Here is a 15,223-nt window from a genome sequence, read left to right on the forward strand (position 1 = left end):
CTTGGATGCTAAGGGATTTGTGCCCTAGGCATCCAAGGTTCCAAAAACCTTGAGGGCAGGAAATGGGGCGTGAGTGATTATATAGAGACACTAAAGAATAAATCCACAGTCTATTTCCTGAATTAACAGTATCCTAGCAATAAATACATATTCTACAGTCACCTGAGTGGGGGAGAAAAGAATAAAGTGCAATTCCTCTAATTCTAATGTTACCCATGATTGTTGAGAAAATTCTGTGCCTGTGACTACTGGCAAACAATATTGCTTGAGGACCTCTCATTCCTTTGGTCTCAACTAATGTAATGACCTATATCAAGCCAATGTACAGTACACGGAGTCCAATGAGCAAATACTTTACTTAAAAAAGAAAAAAGATCTTATTTGCATTTCTTTTGGAAATGCTAGTCATTTATCTCTTCTCCCTTTACTAGATCTATAGACTGAAAATTCTGGGTGGAACTCTAGAGATCATCCAGTCTAACCCTCTCATTTTACAAATGAAGAAACTGAGGCCCGGAGAAGTGATGTCTGTCTTATTTTTTATAGGATCACAGAATCATAGTTTTAGAGCTAGAAGGGACTGCAAAGGCCAAACTTCATTTTACAGATGAGGAAACTGAGGCACAGAGATTAGGTGGCTTGTCCAAGGTTACATTGATTGTAAGTATCAGAGGCAATATTTGAACCCAGGCCTTCTGATTGTAGATCCAGTGTTCTTTTCCACTGTTAGTGCATGGTAACACATTTGAATTTCATTCTAGTGACATATCACCAGGCTCAGCCAGTATTCTTTCATATTTGCATTTGCAATGAAGGTATAAGGTTTTAAGCTGACAACTTTTTACTATCAGTAATAGAAGTGCAAATAGAATTCTAATCAATTTCTAATCCAAGTGTTCATTTTTGTTGTGCCATAAGAAAAAAACATGCATTTTACCCTAAAAAAACACAGGTCAGCAACTGCAGCAACGTGTTGAAAAATGTAATTTAAGACACTAGAAGTAGCTATTTTATTTGGATTTCTTATTATAATGCTCCTCAGCATCACATTTAAAGTTATCAACTGAGATGAAGAATTCAGTAATGAAAAACTTTAATCACGGCCGTGCTATAGCTGATTCTAGCTCCTTGCTATTATGCCAGGACATACATAATAGGTGTTTAATAAATGTTTATTGATTGGTTGTTTTTAAATGGGTACAGTTCTATGATTTAGAAGGGCCAGAGTCACTTCAGAGTACTGTGTAGCTATTATTTGAGCATGTGGCTAGCTAAAATTTGGGAAAACTCGTCATCAAAAGGTTGCTCCCCAAGCAATAACTCTGATCTTTATCAAGTCTTTATGAAGGCTGTTTCCAAAGCTCTACTGCCCTTTTATTTAAAGGGAAATGTTGGAGTTAGTTCAACATATTACCATGTCTTGTATTTGTTTCCTGCCCTGAAAACTTTATCAGTATCACATATACTTTACAGAGCTGCATGGGGAAAAAAGACAAGCAATTGCTAGACTTCTGGATGAGGCTAAAAAAACATTTGTCCCACTAAGATTTTTTTCTTGGATATCCCTTCTACACGTGTTGTGCCCTTGTCTGTGAGTGTACGGATGTGTTTGATGTGTGTATAAGGGAAGTGCCAGAACAATAATTTACTTGATTATAAAGAAGATTGTCAAGCTGATTTGTGAATTATGAAAGGAGTGATTATACAAACAAAATTTACATCTCAAAGGCCTACTCAGAAAGTTGAATAAATAGGCTAAGAGTTTAAGTGAATGAGCCAAAATTTATGTATGGAACTTTGATTAAAAAAGTTAACTGTAAAATAATCTCTCTCTCTCTCTGTCTCTGTCTCTCTCCCCCCCCCCCGCCCCCATTACCTTCATCCTCTTTGGTGCATTTGTGACTTTTAGCAGTGATACAGAAGTGGTTGTTAGGGTCCAGTTTTTCAGGATTTAAAGCTTGTCCATTTAAGAGCTTTTTCGGATTTACATTTGATGAATCATCTGAGGCCTGACGGGGGTCACGGCCTTTATCTAGGGAACTTTTGTGGGATCGATCCAAGGATTGAGACCTCCTGGGACTAGCCCTTCTTCCAGATACTAAAGAAGACCCAACAGGTCCAAGCTGCTTTTCTGATGGCTGGGAACAGGACTTAGGACTTATGTTTCCTCTTAGTTCTTCCTTAGGGAGAAGTCTCTCAGAAAGATAACTTTCCTTCTGAGTTGGTTTAGCAGTAGCCCTGACATCTGCTGTTTGCTCATCATTCATTTTAGGTGAATGAATGATCTGGTCCGAGATCTCCTCTGTTATTGACTCTTCTGAGCTGGAGCCAAGGTGCATTGGGTTTTGTAAGGCTTCCATGTATGATTTTCGAAATAGACGTCTGGTCTCAAAATAAGTAGAATCCCTTAGCGGCCGCCGCCTAGCACAAGGACTGCTCAAGTCAGTGCTGAAAGTAATATTTCTCAGGCCAGTCTTCTTCTCCTCCACTGTGTCAGATAATTCCTCAACATGGAGTGCTCTGTCTGTCTCCTCACACACCTCAGGGGGTTCTGAAAGGCCCCTCTCTAAGCTAGGGCACTCATGGGCAAACACTGCAAGGTTTACATACTCTCCTTCACAATCTCCAGTAGGGGTTCTGGGGCTTTCTAATTCAGTTCTACATTCAGGGGAATGGAGTGGGCTAGACAGGTCACTCCCCGAGCTTCCCTGGCTGCAGGACAGTGAGGCCTCCATGACCGTGCAGCCAGTGTCATTGGAGGTAGAGCTGCCTCGAGAATGGTTGCTCTCCATGGTGTGTGTGGGTGACCGGGAATCCAAATTATGGCGACTCAATCGGTTTAGCACTGGGCTGCCAGGATAATTATGAAGGATGGTTTCAGACGTAGGGACAAAGATGGGGTTCATAATGTTGCTCCATGGGGTGCGGTAGACCACTGTGCCTGTGGTCAGCAAGCAGCTCTGCAAGGGGAAGCTGGTCCTCTCGCAGTTCACATTTTCCAAAAACTCTGCCGTGAAGATGCATCCATACATGGTTTCAGGTACGGTGACTTCTTCCATTCCTTGTCCATGTTGGGCGAGGCATTTCAGAACCAGTTTGGCAGATTGCTTCCCTGCTGCAACAACTTGCAGATAGAAATCTCCTGGCTTGAGCCGTACTTTGTGGAGCGATGCTAGCTGTACCACCACCTTTTCGTGGATACACAGGGGCCAGCCTTCATGGTAGAAAATGAGGCCTGTGTACCTTGCCTGCAAGTCAAGAAGAGAGAGAGAAAAACATCAGTGAAAACAAAGGCCCCCATTCAGACAGGAAACGCTGTCCATTGTCTTGTGAGGTCAGCATGATTCTTCTGAAATTCTACTTTCCTCCAAGAGGCAGTAATATTAACTAGTGAGCATGTGTACCCTTGTAGAACTGGCGTGTTTGGTTTTTTGCTTGGATTTGTGATTTCCTGAGTAGTGAGAATTCCTAGGAAGGAAATTCCCTCTAACACCGAAGACTAGCAACTGCTCTCTATTTATAGTCTCAGACAGCTGCCTGGGGTACCAAGTGTCACCATGTGGCAAAGTGAATAGAGTGCTGGGCTTGAAGGTAGGAAGATTTGAGTTCAAATCCTACCTCAGATACTTACTAGCTGTATTACCATGGGCAAGTCACTTCATTTCTTTGTGCTTCAGTATCCTTATCTGTAAGTAAATTGAGGGGATTGAGCTTAAGGTCCCTTCGAGCCCTAAATCTATGATTCTAAGCCTCAGAGGCAGCACTTGAACCCATGTCTTCCTAACTCCAATGCCAGCTCTCTAAACACTCTGTCATGATGCACAGGAGAATTGGGTTTTCCAACCAGCTTACTAAATTTTTCATTGTTATTTAGTTGTGTTCTACTCTTTGTGACCCACAGGGCCCTGAATGTATATGGGGCAAATGGTCACATGCATAACTACAACTAGGTTGTGGCGACAAGGGATTTGTTCTAGGGCACCAAAATTAAGAGAACTTGAAATGTCTCAGCAGCAAACTTACTAATATCTAAAATAAGTTAGAAATCCCATAAAATCTTTACAGAACAGTTAATACTGATGCTATATAATTTTTTCCACAAAAATTGAGAAAGGCAGCATTCTACCAAATTCCTTTGATGAGACAAAGATGGCTCTAATACTCAAACTAGAGAAGGACAAAACAAAAAACAAACAAACACAGTACCTCTATGTTAAGGAATTCTACTTCTCTCTCACTCTTTCTGGCAGGCACACACCAGGTGATTTCCTCCACTGTCTGGCACTTCCCTTTCCCCTTCCCAGTGATTCTCCCAGAAATAGACTTTTAGTATTTTCCCACTCTCCCACTTACTCCAGGAGTCAAAATTGCTAGATATGATTCTGCCCATGAACGGTGGCAGGATGGTATTTTTTTCCTCCTCTTCAGCATAAACTCACCACCTACATGAGTTTGTTCTGTCCTAATTCATGGGGGATGAATCAAGCCCGATAATTTATTGAGAATTGCAGTCAATTAAGGAAACAATACAAACTTCACAAATTACATGTTTTCACCCACTGCCATTGGAAGGTTTTGCTTTCTAGGAAGATTTGCTCCAAAGTCATCAAAGCAAACTATAGCAAGGGTAGGGAGCATAGGAAAGACACGGAATGGCAGATCGAAAAGAAGCAGCAAAAAAGGAATTGGGACTTTTTTCTTAAATGGAGAGGATAACATTTCTTGCTTCCTCTAATTTCCTTTCACATACTTGACACCTAACACATGACTGTTGTGCATGGTCCTAGTTCCTGTTACCTAGCTGCCTTTTCTTTCAGTGTCAAATTCCTTTGTGATCAGAGTCTATTTACTTTGAATTCCCTACATTGTCAAGTGGAGTCCAGAATAAGGTACTGAATACAGAGGTGACGTGCCCAGGAAGACAACATCATTTGGAGCTTTGTCTGAAAAGAGAGATGTGGAGGAAAGAGTGCACAAAGATCTGTTTGTCTGAGATGCATTACTTTACACCTTCTGAAAGAGCCAGGAATTTGATTAGAATGCTCAGTCTACCTGCCAGGGACTAAATACTTTCTGTCTCATATTCCCCATTATAGTGTACAAGTTGTCTTTACACTCAATTGTTCTAAGAGATTATCTAGGTCAAGAGGAGAAAAAGCAAGAGATTTGGAGTCAGAGAACCTGAGTTCAAAATCTGTTTCCATTATTTTACTACACTATGTGACCTTGGCCAAATCTTTTTGCCTTTGTCTTAGTTTCCTCATCTATAAAATAAGGGTTTTGGATTAGATTACCTGTAAAGTTTCTTCCAACTGTAAATCCTGTATCTAAAAGATACACAGTCTTATGTCTCAGTTTCCTCATATGTAAAATGGGGATAATAATAGCTATAGTGTCTACCTCTCAGGGTTGTTGTTGACTTGGTTAAATTATTAGATCTTTAATGGATCAATGTGAAGCTCAAGATAGGTTTCTAGTGGAGTGCCCTTAGGATCCATCCTTTCCCTGTTCTATTTTTATCAATGACTTGGGGAAGCTACCAAACTTTTAAGTTTCCAAAGCATTGCACATATATTATCTCATTCGATCCTCACAAACACAGCTGGGGTGGATGCTATTGTTATCCCTATTTTACAGATTAGGAAACTGAGGCCAAAAGAGGTATGATTCATCCAGGGATAAAAAGCAAGGTGGGATTTGCACTCAGGTCTTCCTGATTTCAAGACCAGTGCTCTAATCCTAACCTAGCTGCCTCTTGTAAATGATATAACAGAGGGAGGGTATAATTACTACATTAATTGTAGCAAGCAGAATCCAAAATATCAATAGGCTAGAATGATGGGCTGAATCTAAAATTAGGACTCTTGGAGAATAAATTTAAGTGCTTCTATGTAGGTTTGAAAATTTTTATTGCATGAGGACAGAATGAGAAAGATGTGGCTAAGCAACGGTTCATGTGAAAAAAGTATTCTTCTAGCTCGGAATCCTATGATTTGATCTCATGGGAGTTTTGGTGGATTTCAGCGAGTCAGCAATGTAATGCAATTGCCAAAAGAACTAAATTAAATTTAAGCTAAATCAACATCCAGAGGAACAGGAAGGTATATCTAGTTCTGCCATATTTTTGTCCTAGTTTGGACCATATTTGGAATATTGTATTCAGTTCTAAGAGGCACATTTCAAAACGGAAACTGACAAGCTACAGCATGTCTAAAGGAAGGAGATAAAGCTAAAGAGGACACTCAAAAATCAAGCATTAAGAGATTGGGTTATTAAAATTTTAATTTCTTATCCCGCTAATCTGGGTATTTTATATTTTTGCAGATATTCATCCATTTTATTTATATTGTCAATTGTGTTGGCATATAATTGGGCAAAATAGTTGCTAATAATTTTCTTTATTTCTTATTAATTTGTTGTGACTTCTTTTTCATTTTTAATAGCTAGCATTTATATAGCACTTTAAGGTTTGCAAGTATGCAATTTACAATGTATATACATAATAATAATAACATAAATATATGCTATTTCATTTAATCCTCAAAACAACTTTGGAGGTACTATATGAAGGTACTGTTATTATTTTTGATACTGATAATTTGGTTTTCCTCTGTTTCTTTTTTAATCAGACTAGCTAATGATTTATCTATTTTATTGAGAACCAAGCAATATGAAGGTCAGGTAAAGGTAGGTAGAATGTTTACCCTGCAATAGAGGGATATGCAATCTTCAAACTGATAAGGGCTATCATATGAAGGAAGGATTCGACTGGTACTTGGCTCCTAAGTCAAGTACTAGGAGCGATGGTGGGAAATTACAGAAGGGCAAATTTTGGCTCCCATAAGGAAAACCTTTCTAACAATTAGAGTGTGCCCACAGTGGAAGGAGATCCTTATAAAATAGTAAGTTTTGCATCAGTGAAGGTATCTGAATGTCACTTATTAGGGAAATTATAGAGGATATTCCTGGTAAGGTACATTTTGGACAATGTGACTATTCTAAGTCTCCTGCAGTTTACCACTGCTTTGCTACCTGGAAGAACTTTGGATCTTCTATCAACACAGATTTTATCACAGCTCTCCTTTCAAGGTTTCTGTAAAAAATTTAAATGGTTCTAGTAATGTTTTCATAAGGATCTATTTGTATTTTTATCCTATCTAGGGAAGTCCTCATTTTTTTCAATTGAATTTAAAAACATTTGCTAAGGACCTGCAAACAACTCTGCTGGAATTTGGAATGCAAAAAAATGATAGACTCTTTGCCCACGGAGACATAGAGGCAGAAATATCCAACAATCAGATGGTGATGGAGGAATAGAATTCTGAGGGTAGATCAGGGTTGAGTATAAAGATCTGAATCACCATTGTATAAGTGATAACTGGCGGGGCATCTAGGTGGTGCAGTGGATAGAGCACCAGCCCTGGAGTCAGGAGGACCTGAGTTCAAATCCGGCCTGGGACACATAACACTCACTAGCTGTGTGACCCTGGGCAAGTCACCTAACCCCATTGCCTAGCAAAAACAAACAAACAAAAAAGTGATAACTGGATCCATGAGATCAAATGAGAATACCAAGTGAAGAAGTACTGAGGGAGAAGAGAAGGCTCTGGATAGAGGCTTAGGGGACAACCACATGTAGAGGGGATGATGATGATAATGACCCAGCAAAGGAAACAGAGGAGTTGTCATATAGGTTAGAGAAGAACCAGAAGAGAACTGCTGTACCTGAGGGGAAGAGAATACCTAGAAGGAGATGTTGAATGCTGTAGAAGGGTCGAGGAGAATGAAAATCCAGAAAAAAAAAAAGTTATCAGATTTAGCAGGTAAGAAGATATTGGTGGCCTTTGCTTTTTTGTTTCTAAATAAGTTCCCCATATATGATAAAAACAAGTCCCACAAACCACAATGTTTCCATTTTAATATAGTCTTGCAATTTCCCTTTCTGTATAACATTTTGTTGTTGAGTCATTTTTCAGCTGTGTCCTTCTCTTTGTGACCCCATTTGAGTTTTTCTTGGCAAAGACCCTGGAGTGATTTGCCATTTTCTTCTCCAGCTCATTTTACAGATGAGGAAAGTAAGGCCAACAGGGTTAAGTGACTTACCCAGGATCACACAGCTAGTAAATGTCTGAGGCCAGATTTGAACTCAGGAAGATGAGTCTTCCTGACTCCAGGGTGGCACTGTATCCCCTGTACCACCTAGTTATTTCTTCAGTATATTTTTCACATGGGTTTATCCATGCAGATATCTTGTTGCCTTTTCTTTAATGTTATATTTACTTAAGTTATTCAGTGACTGTATTCTTTCTTAGTAATCCTACCAATTTGTCAAGCGTGGAAGGTGCCAACATTTAAATGTTCATCAAAATAAATGACTCGAAATGAGATTTCTCAAAACTTACTTTTTCTTTCTTGTCATCTTATCAATAAAGGCACTTACTAAACAAAATGAAATTGAGCTAGGTGTGGAGAATGTGGGTAAACAGTGCTTAATATTCGGCAACATTTAGCCAATCAGTATCGTCATCAAGCTGGGTCAATTTCCTTCTTTTTCATGCTTTCTTTTGCCTTGCTCTGTTTCAATTAGAGTATAAGCTTGCTAGGAGGTTATTTATTCCCCTGGATTCTCTTCTATGACAAACTTTTATCCACTTACAAGTAACAAGGAGAATAAGCCCAGGTGTTCCTCTATTGGTAGGAATTCTTTTTTTTTTTTTTTTTGTGAGGCAACTGGGGTTAAGTCACTTGCCCAGGGTCACACAGCTAGTTAGTGTTATGTATATGAGGCAAGATTTGAACTCAGGTCCTCCTGACTTCAAGTCCAGTTCTCTTTCTACTGCGCCACCTAGCTGCCCCTATTGGTAGGAATTCCTGTCCCTTAAGGATGACACACCAACTTTTCCATTCCCACTGACCCCTCTCAAAATACAATCCTATTTCTACCACATAGTCCATTGACTACAACAATACAGAGTTGCTGTTAGCTAGTAAGGAGAGTGTGTCCTAAGGAGGAGTGACTAGCATTCCATTCCAAAAAGACTTCACATTCTTTTACCATGTTATTATGCAAATTATGGTCCGTTTCATCCAAATTATGGGCATGCCTTTATGTAAAAAATGAATATACTCAACAATTATGTCTCCTTAGCATTTATGAGAAATATAGTAAATCCCTGGTGTTTTTTTCCCACAGATTTTCATATACAATGGATCAGAGCACAAATCTTGAAAGATATAGCTACACAGTAAAAACATGAAATCACTTGGTCTGTAATGCATAAATTGGTCTTCTTCTCTGACCCTGTGTTATTAAGAGCATTCTCCTGCTTGGAAAATGCAAATAAGATAAATACATATTATAGGGGAAATAGCTCTGAATCTGGGATTGGGAGACATGGGTTAGAATCCCAGATGTTATGTACCAGCTATGGGAACATGGGCAGACTTAACCTTTCTGGACCTCAGTCTCCTCATCTGTAAAAGAATTTGGCCCCAAATTATCTCAAAGTTTTCTTTCAGCTCCAGATACCATTTCTGGGCGGGAAGAGTGGTTATTCTCCAGTTGCATGACTTTGTAAATGTAGTGCATCTTTTTTATTTCTCCTTTTTCTTTACTCTCCCATTACCAATGTAGACTGATTGACAACTCAACTATGGCTGACAGTCTTGGGAAATTGTTCGGGGGCTCAGAGGTCAAGGAACTTGCCCAGAGTCACCCAGGCAGTATATGTCAGAGGTGTGACTTGTACTTCTTCTAGACTCTAAGGCCTAGCCTTCATTACCACACACTGGACCTTAGCCTATGATTTGCTCCTATGAAATACCTTTTCCAGAAAATAGATGTCGTTAGTTAAGCTTTACTGACATAACTGAAAAGGAAAATAAAATCTGCCACGGGCTTACTACAAAACACAAGTGATTTGTATCTTGACAGCTGACATCATGAGCTGGAGAAAAAAATAACAATTTTTACCTTGTTTCTGTACTTCTTCCCCATGGACCACTAAGCAGGGGGCATTTTAACTCCCAGAAAAACCACTTTCAGGGCTTTGGTTCCAGGTTTCCTTTTAATTAAAAAAAAAAACCCTAACAATAGTGAGATATCAGGGAACCAAAGAATGAGAATAACGAGGCTGAAAAAAGCCAGTCAACCAAGCCTGAATTAAAAAGTTGTCAAGAGACCAGTTTTTTCAAGTCACTGAAAGAGCCAAATATATACAATGGAGGCAGGTAGGCAGACAGAGAAGGACTTGAGGGCATCAGAGGGAAACAAAGTTATTCCTTGTCTTTATTATGGTCAGCTCAATGGCTTCTTTACAAACTTCCTCTTGGTAACCAAGAAACTTTGCTTTCCCAAAGTTCCGTCTCAGTTTGATCTGAGCCCTCTAGGCACAGGGGGAACCTCTTAAGCAAGTGGCACTCTTGCAAATTTGGGATCCTGCTGCATCCCTCTCTCCTCCCCGTTAAAACTTACGTAGGTGGATGGGGAATGAGACTATAATTAGAAAAGAAGAGGGCAATCATATGATCATCGAAGTCCTCTCCTACCACAGGTTCCCTAGTCCTGATTTTACTGTAGAATTCACAACACTTTAGGTTTAAACATGAACATCATGCAGAGCTGGCTTGTCTAGAGATATGAGTGTGTTTATTCCCTTTTCCAATCAAGCTTAGTTGTGAACTTGGAGGATCATAGATCATAGATCTAGCAGGAGAAGGGACTTTGGAGACTGTCTAGTCCAAACCCCTCATTTTACAAATGAAGAAACTCGTGCCCAGGTGACTTGCCCAAGGCTACCTAGGTAGAAGGCGGATTGGAACCTAGTGCTCTTTTCCTCTTCCAGACCTTTGGGCAAACTGATTTTTTTTTAATCTTGTGGACTTTTAAAAATGGAGCTTTCAGAAGAGGCCAAGTAGTCCAAGGCCATGGTTCATTTCTTTAGCACTGGGTTGGCCAAAGAGAATTTCAGGGCAAAAGGAATTTAGCTTTTGTACTTCATAGCGGTCCTGGGGCACTGTGCAAGCAGGTTCTGGAGAGCTCTAAACTAAGCTTCTTGGGAATAGAGGCAGTGATTTCTTAGGACAGCCAAGTATTATGTTTCTTTGTTAGAGTTGTGGGAAACTATGGGCTAGATGCTTTGGAGATCTTTCTCCTGGTGTCATATGAGGCTTTGTAAAGGTATAGAAGTTGGGGGCAGGAGGAAAGAAAGGGAAAATTGGGTGAGGTAGGGCCATATGGAACCATGATTTGTCAAATATCTTCACATATCCAATATTTGCACAGAAAGGGGATTTAATAATAATCTAGACAGCTTTCACTGTTACTACTGAGCAGACATACAAAGAAATGGATGTAATCCAAGCAAGCAGCATTGTTTGCGATGTGTTGCCTATCAATCAAGCAACAACCATTTTAAAGTACCTACTACTGCCAAGGAGACATGAAAACAAAAGTAAAATAGCTTTTGCCCTCAAGGAGGCAGGTATAAAATGCATCCTAAGTGGTTTTGTTTATTACCCAATTGTGCCCCCTCATTCTTCATTCTAATAGTAGTAATTAGAAAAGCAAAACAACTGAAAAAAACTAAAAAGTACCTTTGCCACTACAATACATACCCATAAAAATAAAATTTAAGAAACCAAATCAAATTACTTTTAATTAACATGTGTTTGAAATTATTTTGAAGCACTGAAATGGTTTGTCATCAAAGAGTTGGAGGACATTTCAGAGATCCTCTCATGTAGACCAAGTCTGATAAAAGAAAACTCTTTACAATATCCTGACATGACAGGTAGTCATCAAGCCTCTTGGGGAAGGAGTACAGAGACAAGGAACTCATTACCTCCAGAGACAGTCATTCCTTTTTCGGACAGTTCTAATGATTTTCCCTTATATTAAGTTGTAATTAGCTTCCCTATAACTTTCTTTTTTTGTTTGTTTTGGTTAGGCAGTGGGGTTAAGTGACTTGCCCAGGGTCACACAGTTAAGTAAGTGTTATGTGTCTGAGGCTGGATTTGAACTCAGGTCCTCCTGAATCCAGGGCTGGTGCTCTATCCACTGCGCCACCTAGCTGCCCCCCCTATAACTTTCTTACCTATGGTTCCAACTTCTGCCACACAAAACAAATCTAATCCCTCTTCCATGTGACAACCAGATAGAGCAGAGATGGGGAAAGATTCAAAGGATTCACCAAAGGGCCACACTTGAGGACCTAAAGGGGCCACATGTGGCCTCAAGGCTGCCCCCACCCCTGAACTAGATAAAGAATTTATCAAGGGATTAGTACATGCCAGACCCCATAGGAACTAAGCACTGGGAATACAAATACAAGCAAAAAGAAAGACAACTCCTGCCCTAAAGGAGCTTACATTCTAATGAGTGAAGACAAGACATGAAAGGGAGCTAAAACAGAGAGGGAGAGTTGGAGGTAAAGGTAAGTTAGAGGTTGGCATGGCTGGCTGGCATGAGTGGTTTCTCAAATAGAAGTTCTTGGGAGCAGCTGACCCATCAGGGGAGAAGGAGGAGCAAGTACCAAGAGTGGAGGTGGTGCCAGTCTGAAAGTCCACTGGCAGGGAGGTGGAAAATTGTTTGGGGGAGTCTAGGGCTAAGCAGGGTTAGACATGTCAACTACTTGGCCACTCAAATAATTGACAATGATCAAGTTTCCTGTAGTTCTCTCTTCTCTGGGCTAATTGTCTCCAGCTGATCCTTGTTTGGAATGGTTTCTAGTCCTCTCAATACCCTGGGCACTCTCCTCTGGATGCCCCTAAAAATTGTCAATGTCTCTTAAAAATATATTTTCCCCAAATATACATAAAGACAATTTTAACATTCATTTAAAATTTTTTTTGAGTTCCAAATTCTCTATCTACCTCCCTCCTCTTCCCCCTCTCTGACAATGTCTTTAAGATGCATGTCCCAGAGCTAAACAGAGTATGACAGGAATGGTCAGATTAGGACAGAGGTTTTTAACCAGGGCCGTGAATTTGGTTTTTAACTGTAACTGTATTTCAATATAATTGGCTTCATCTGCAAAATCCTGATGCATATATTTAAAAACATCATTCTGAGAAGAGAGTCATAGGCTTTACCAGACTGCCAAAGCAGTTAGGAATCCCTGGCCTAGAGAAAAGTAAAGCAGGACTATCACCTCTCTCATTCTGGACACTCTAATTGTAGCTAGTGTTTATATAGCAATTTAGGGTTTATAAAGCTCTTTACAAATATTATCTCATTTTATCCTCACGATAATCCTTACTGTTATTATCTCCATTTCAGAGAGAGGGAACTGAGGCAGATAGGTTAAGTGACTTGCCCAACGGGACATAGCTAGTAAGTGTCCAAGGCTAGATTTGAACTCAGATCTTCCTGTCTCCAGGTCCAGTGCTCTTTCCATTATCATTTTTTAAAAGTTTTTATTGACACTTTCTGTTCCTTACACCACCATAGTATCCCATGTATCTCTCCCTCTGCCCTGCTCAGAGAGCTATCCCACAGATCAAATAATATTTTTTTAAGAGAAAAAAACAGGTCAATGCAATTGCATTGAAAAAGTCTGAAAATATGTGCAGTGTATAACACTTGTGGACATCTCACCTTCACTAAGGAGTAGATTGGGGGTGTTTTCTCCTATCTCTTCATTTGAGTCCCACTTGATTTTTATAATTTTGCTAATCTACTTTTGACTTTTTGTAATGTAGTTGTTCTTTCCAATTACATTGTTGTAATTATTGTGTATATTGTTTTCTTGGCTCTGCTTACTTCACTCTGCATCAGTTCATATAGATCTTTCTATAGTTCTCTGTGCTCATCACACACATAATTTCTTATATCATAGTAATATTTCATTATTTCATGTAATTTGCATAGCTATGCCCTAATTAGTGGGCTTTTACTTTGTTTCTAATTCTTGGCTATCACAAAAAGTGCTGCTATAAATATTTTGGAGTATGTGGGGATTTTTTTTTCTTATTAATAGCTTTCATGGGGGTATAAGCCCAGTAATGGAGTTTCTGGTTCAAAGCGTATAGACATTTTAGTTACTTCACTTGCATAATTCCAAAAATTGTTTTCCAAAATGGTTGTGCTACTTCATAGCTCCACCAACAACGTACTGTTGTGCCTATCTTCCCACAACCTCTCCAACATTGACTGTTCCCATTTTTTTTTGACATTTTTGCCAATTTGCAGGGTGTCAGAGTTGCTTTGATGTGCATTTCTCTTATTATGAGTGATCTGGAGCCCTTTTATTTCTATTAATGCAGGTTAAAAGCACATTAGTGATCTTGGAAGGTTTCTCTGCTTACATGAGGAGTAGAGGTCTGTCATTTACTGTGTAGCCTTGAGAAGGCCACAAACTCTCTGAACCTCACCTTAATTGCAAAATGAAAATGGGACTAGATGAACTCTAAGGTCGCTTCAAGCTCTAAATCATTGATTCTATGATGAGAGCTGTACAAATGCAAACTATTATCATTATCCCTGTTAAGTTCAATCATTGCCTTAGCCCACTAGTCCAGCCAATTCAGGTATTTTCCTATTCTGATTCTGTCATTCAGTGTATTAAACTCTCCCAGCCTCAGGCTTCTGTAATATGAGGTTACCCACAAATCAGATATGAATGTCAGCTGTATCTTCAGTCAAGTCATTGATAAAAGTGCTGAACAGGACCAGGCCAAGGGCACTGTTGTGAAAGCAACGTCTGGTAAATAGACAATTTATTTTTTCTTCAAATATATACACATAATGCAAACAGCTAATTTAGAGAGACAAAATTTGGATCTTATCTGAAGCCAAAGGGCAGAAAATGGGAAAGAAATGAACATTTTTATTTCTCTGGATCATTTTGAAGGGAGAGGACAGGGAAAGCAAAATATCAATCAATAATAGTTGCCTCAACTTGACAGAACAGCGTCCAATCATTAAGAGTGTCATCTTGGAAGATAAAACATTGTTTTAATTAATAGATTTAAAATAATACAAAACTTTTGGGTCTTCATGAGGAAGGAATTAGAGAACACAGAGCCTTCAGTAGACTCCTCCTACCCCACCCTCATTCCAGCAAATGCAAATCAAATTACTGGATCTGACAACTTTTATAACTTGATTTTGTGCTACTTCGATTTTCTACCCCGAATTACAGATTTGTAATCAGACAATGGAAAAGTTCATACTAAAATGTCTGTGATAATATCATATTCTCAGATATAAAATATATCAAAC

General features: G+C 39.3%; 1 protein-coding gene across 2 annotated transcripts in view; it reads right to left on the reverse strand.

The window, feature by feature from the left end:
- The window catches only part of PLEKHG4B (pleckstrin homology and RhoGEF domain containing G4B), a 192,847-nt gene that overhangs the window by 98,886 nt on the left and 78,738 nt on the right, over window positions 1-15,223 (reverse strand). For both annotated transcript variants that reach the window (XM_027869104.1, XM_027869103.1), the window contains exon 3: window positions 1,877-3,248. In XM_027869104.1, the coding sequence (XP_027724905.1) occupies window positions 1,877-3,248 (1,372 nt within the window). The remainder of the gene's footprint in view (window positions 1-1,876; window positions 3,249-15,223) is intronic.

The sequence above is a fragment of the Vombatus ursinus genome, unplaced genomic scaffold (genome assembly GCF_900497805.2).
Source record: "Vombatus ursinus unplaced genomic scaffold, bare-nosed wombat genome assembly UNPS02014791.1, whole genome shotgun sequence".
Classification (NCBI taxonomy): Eukaryota; Metazoa; Chordata; class Mammalia; order Diprotodontia; family Vombatidae; genus Vombatus; species Vombatus ursinus.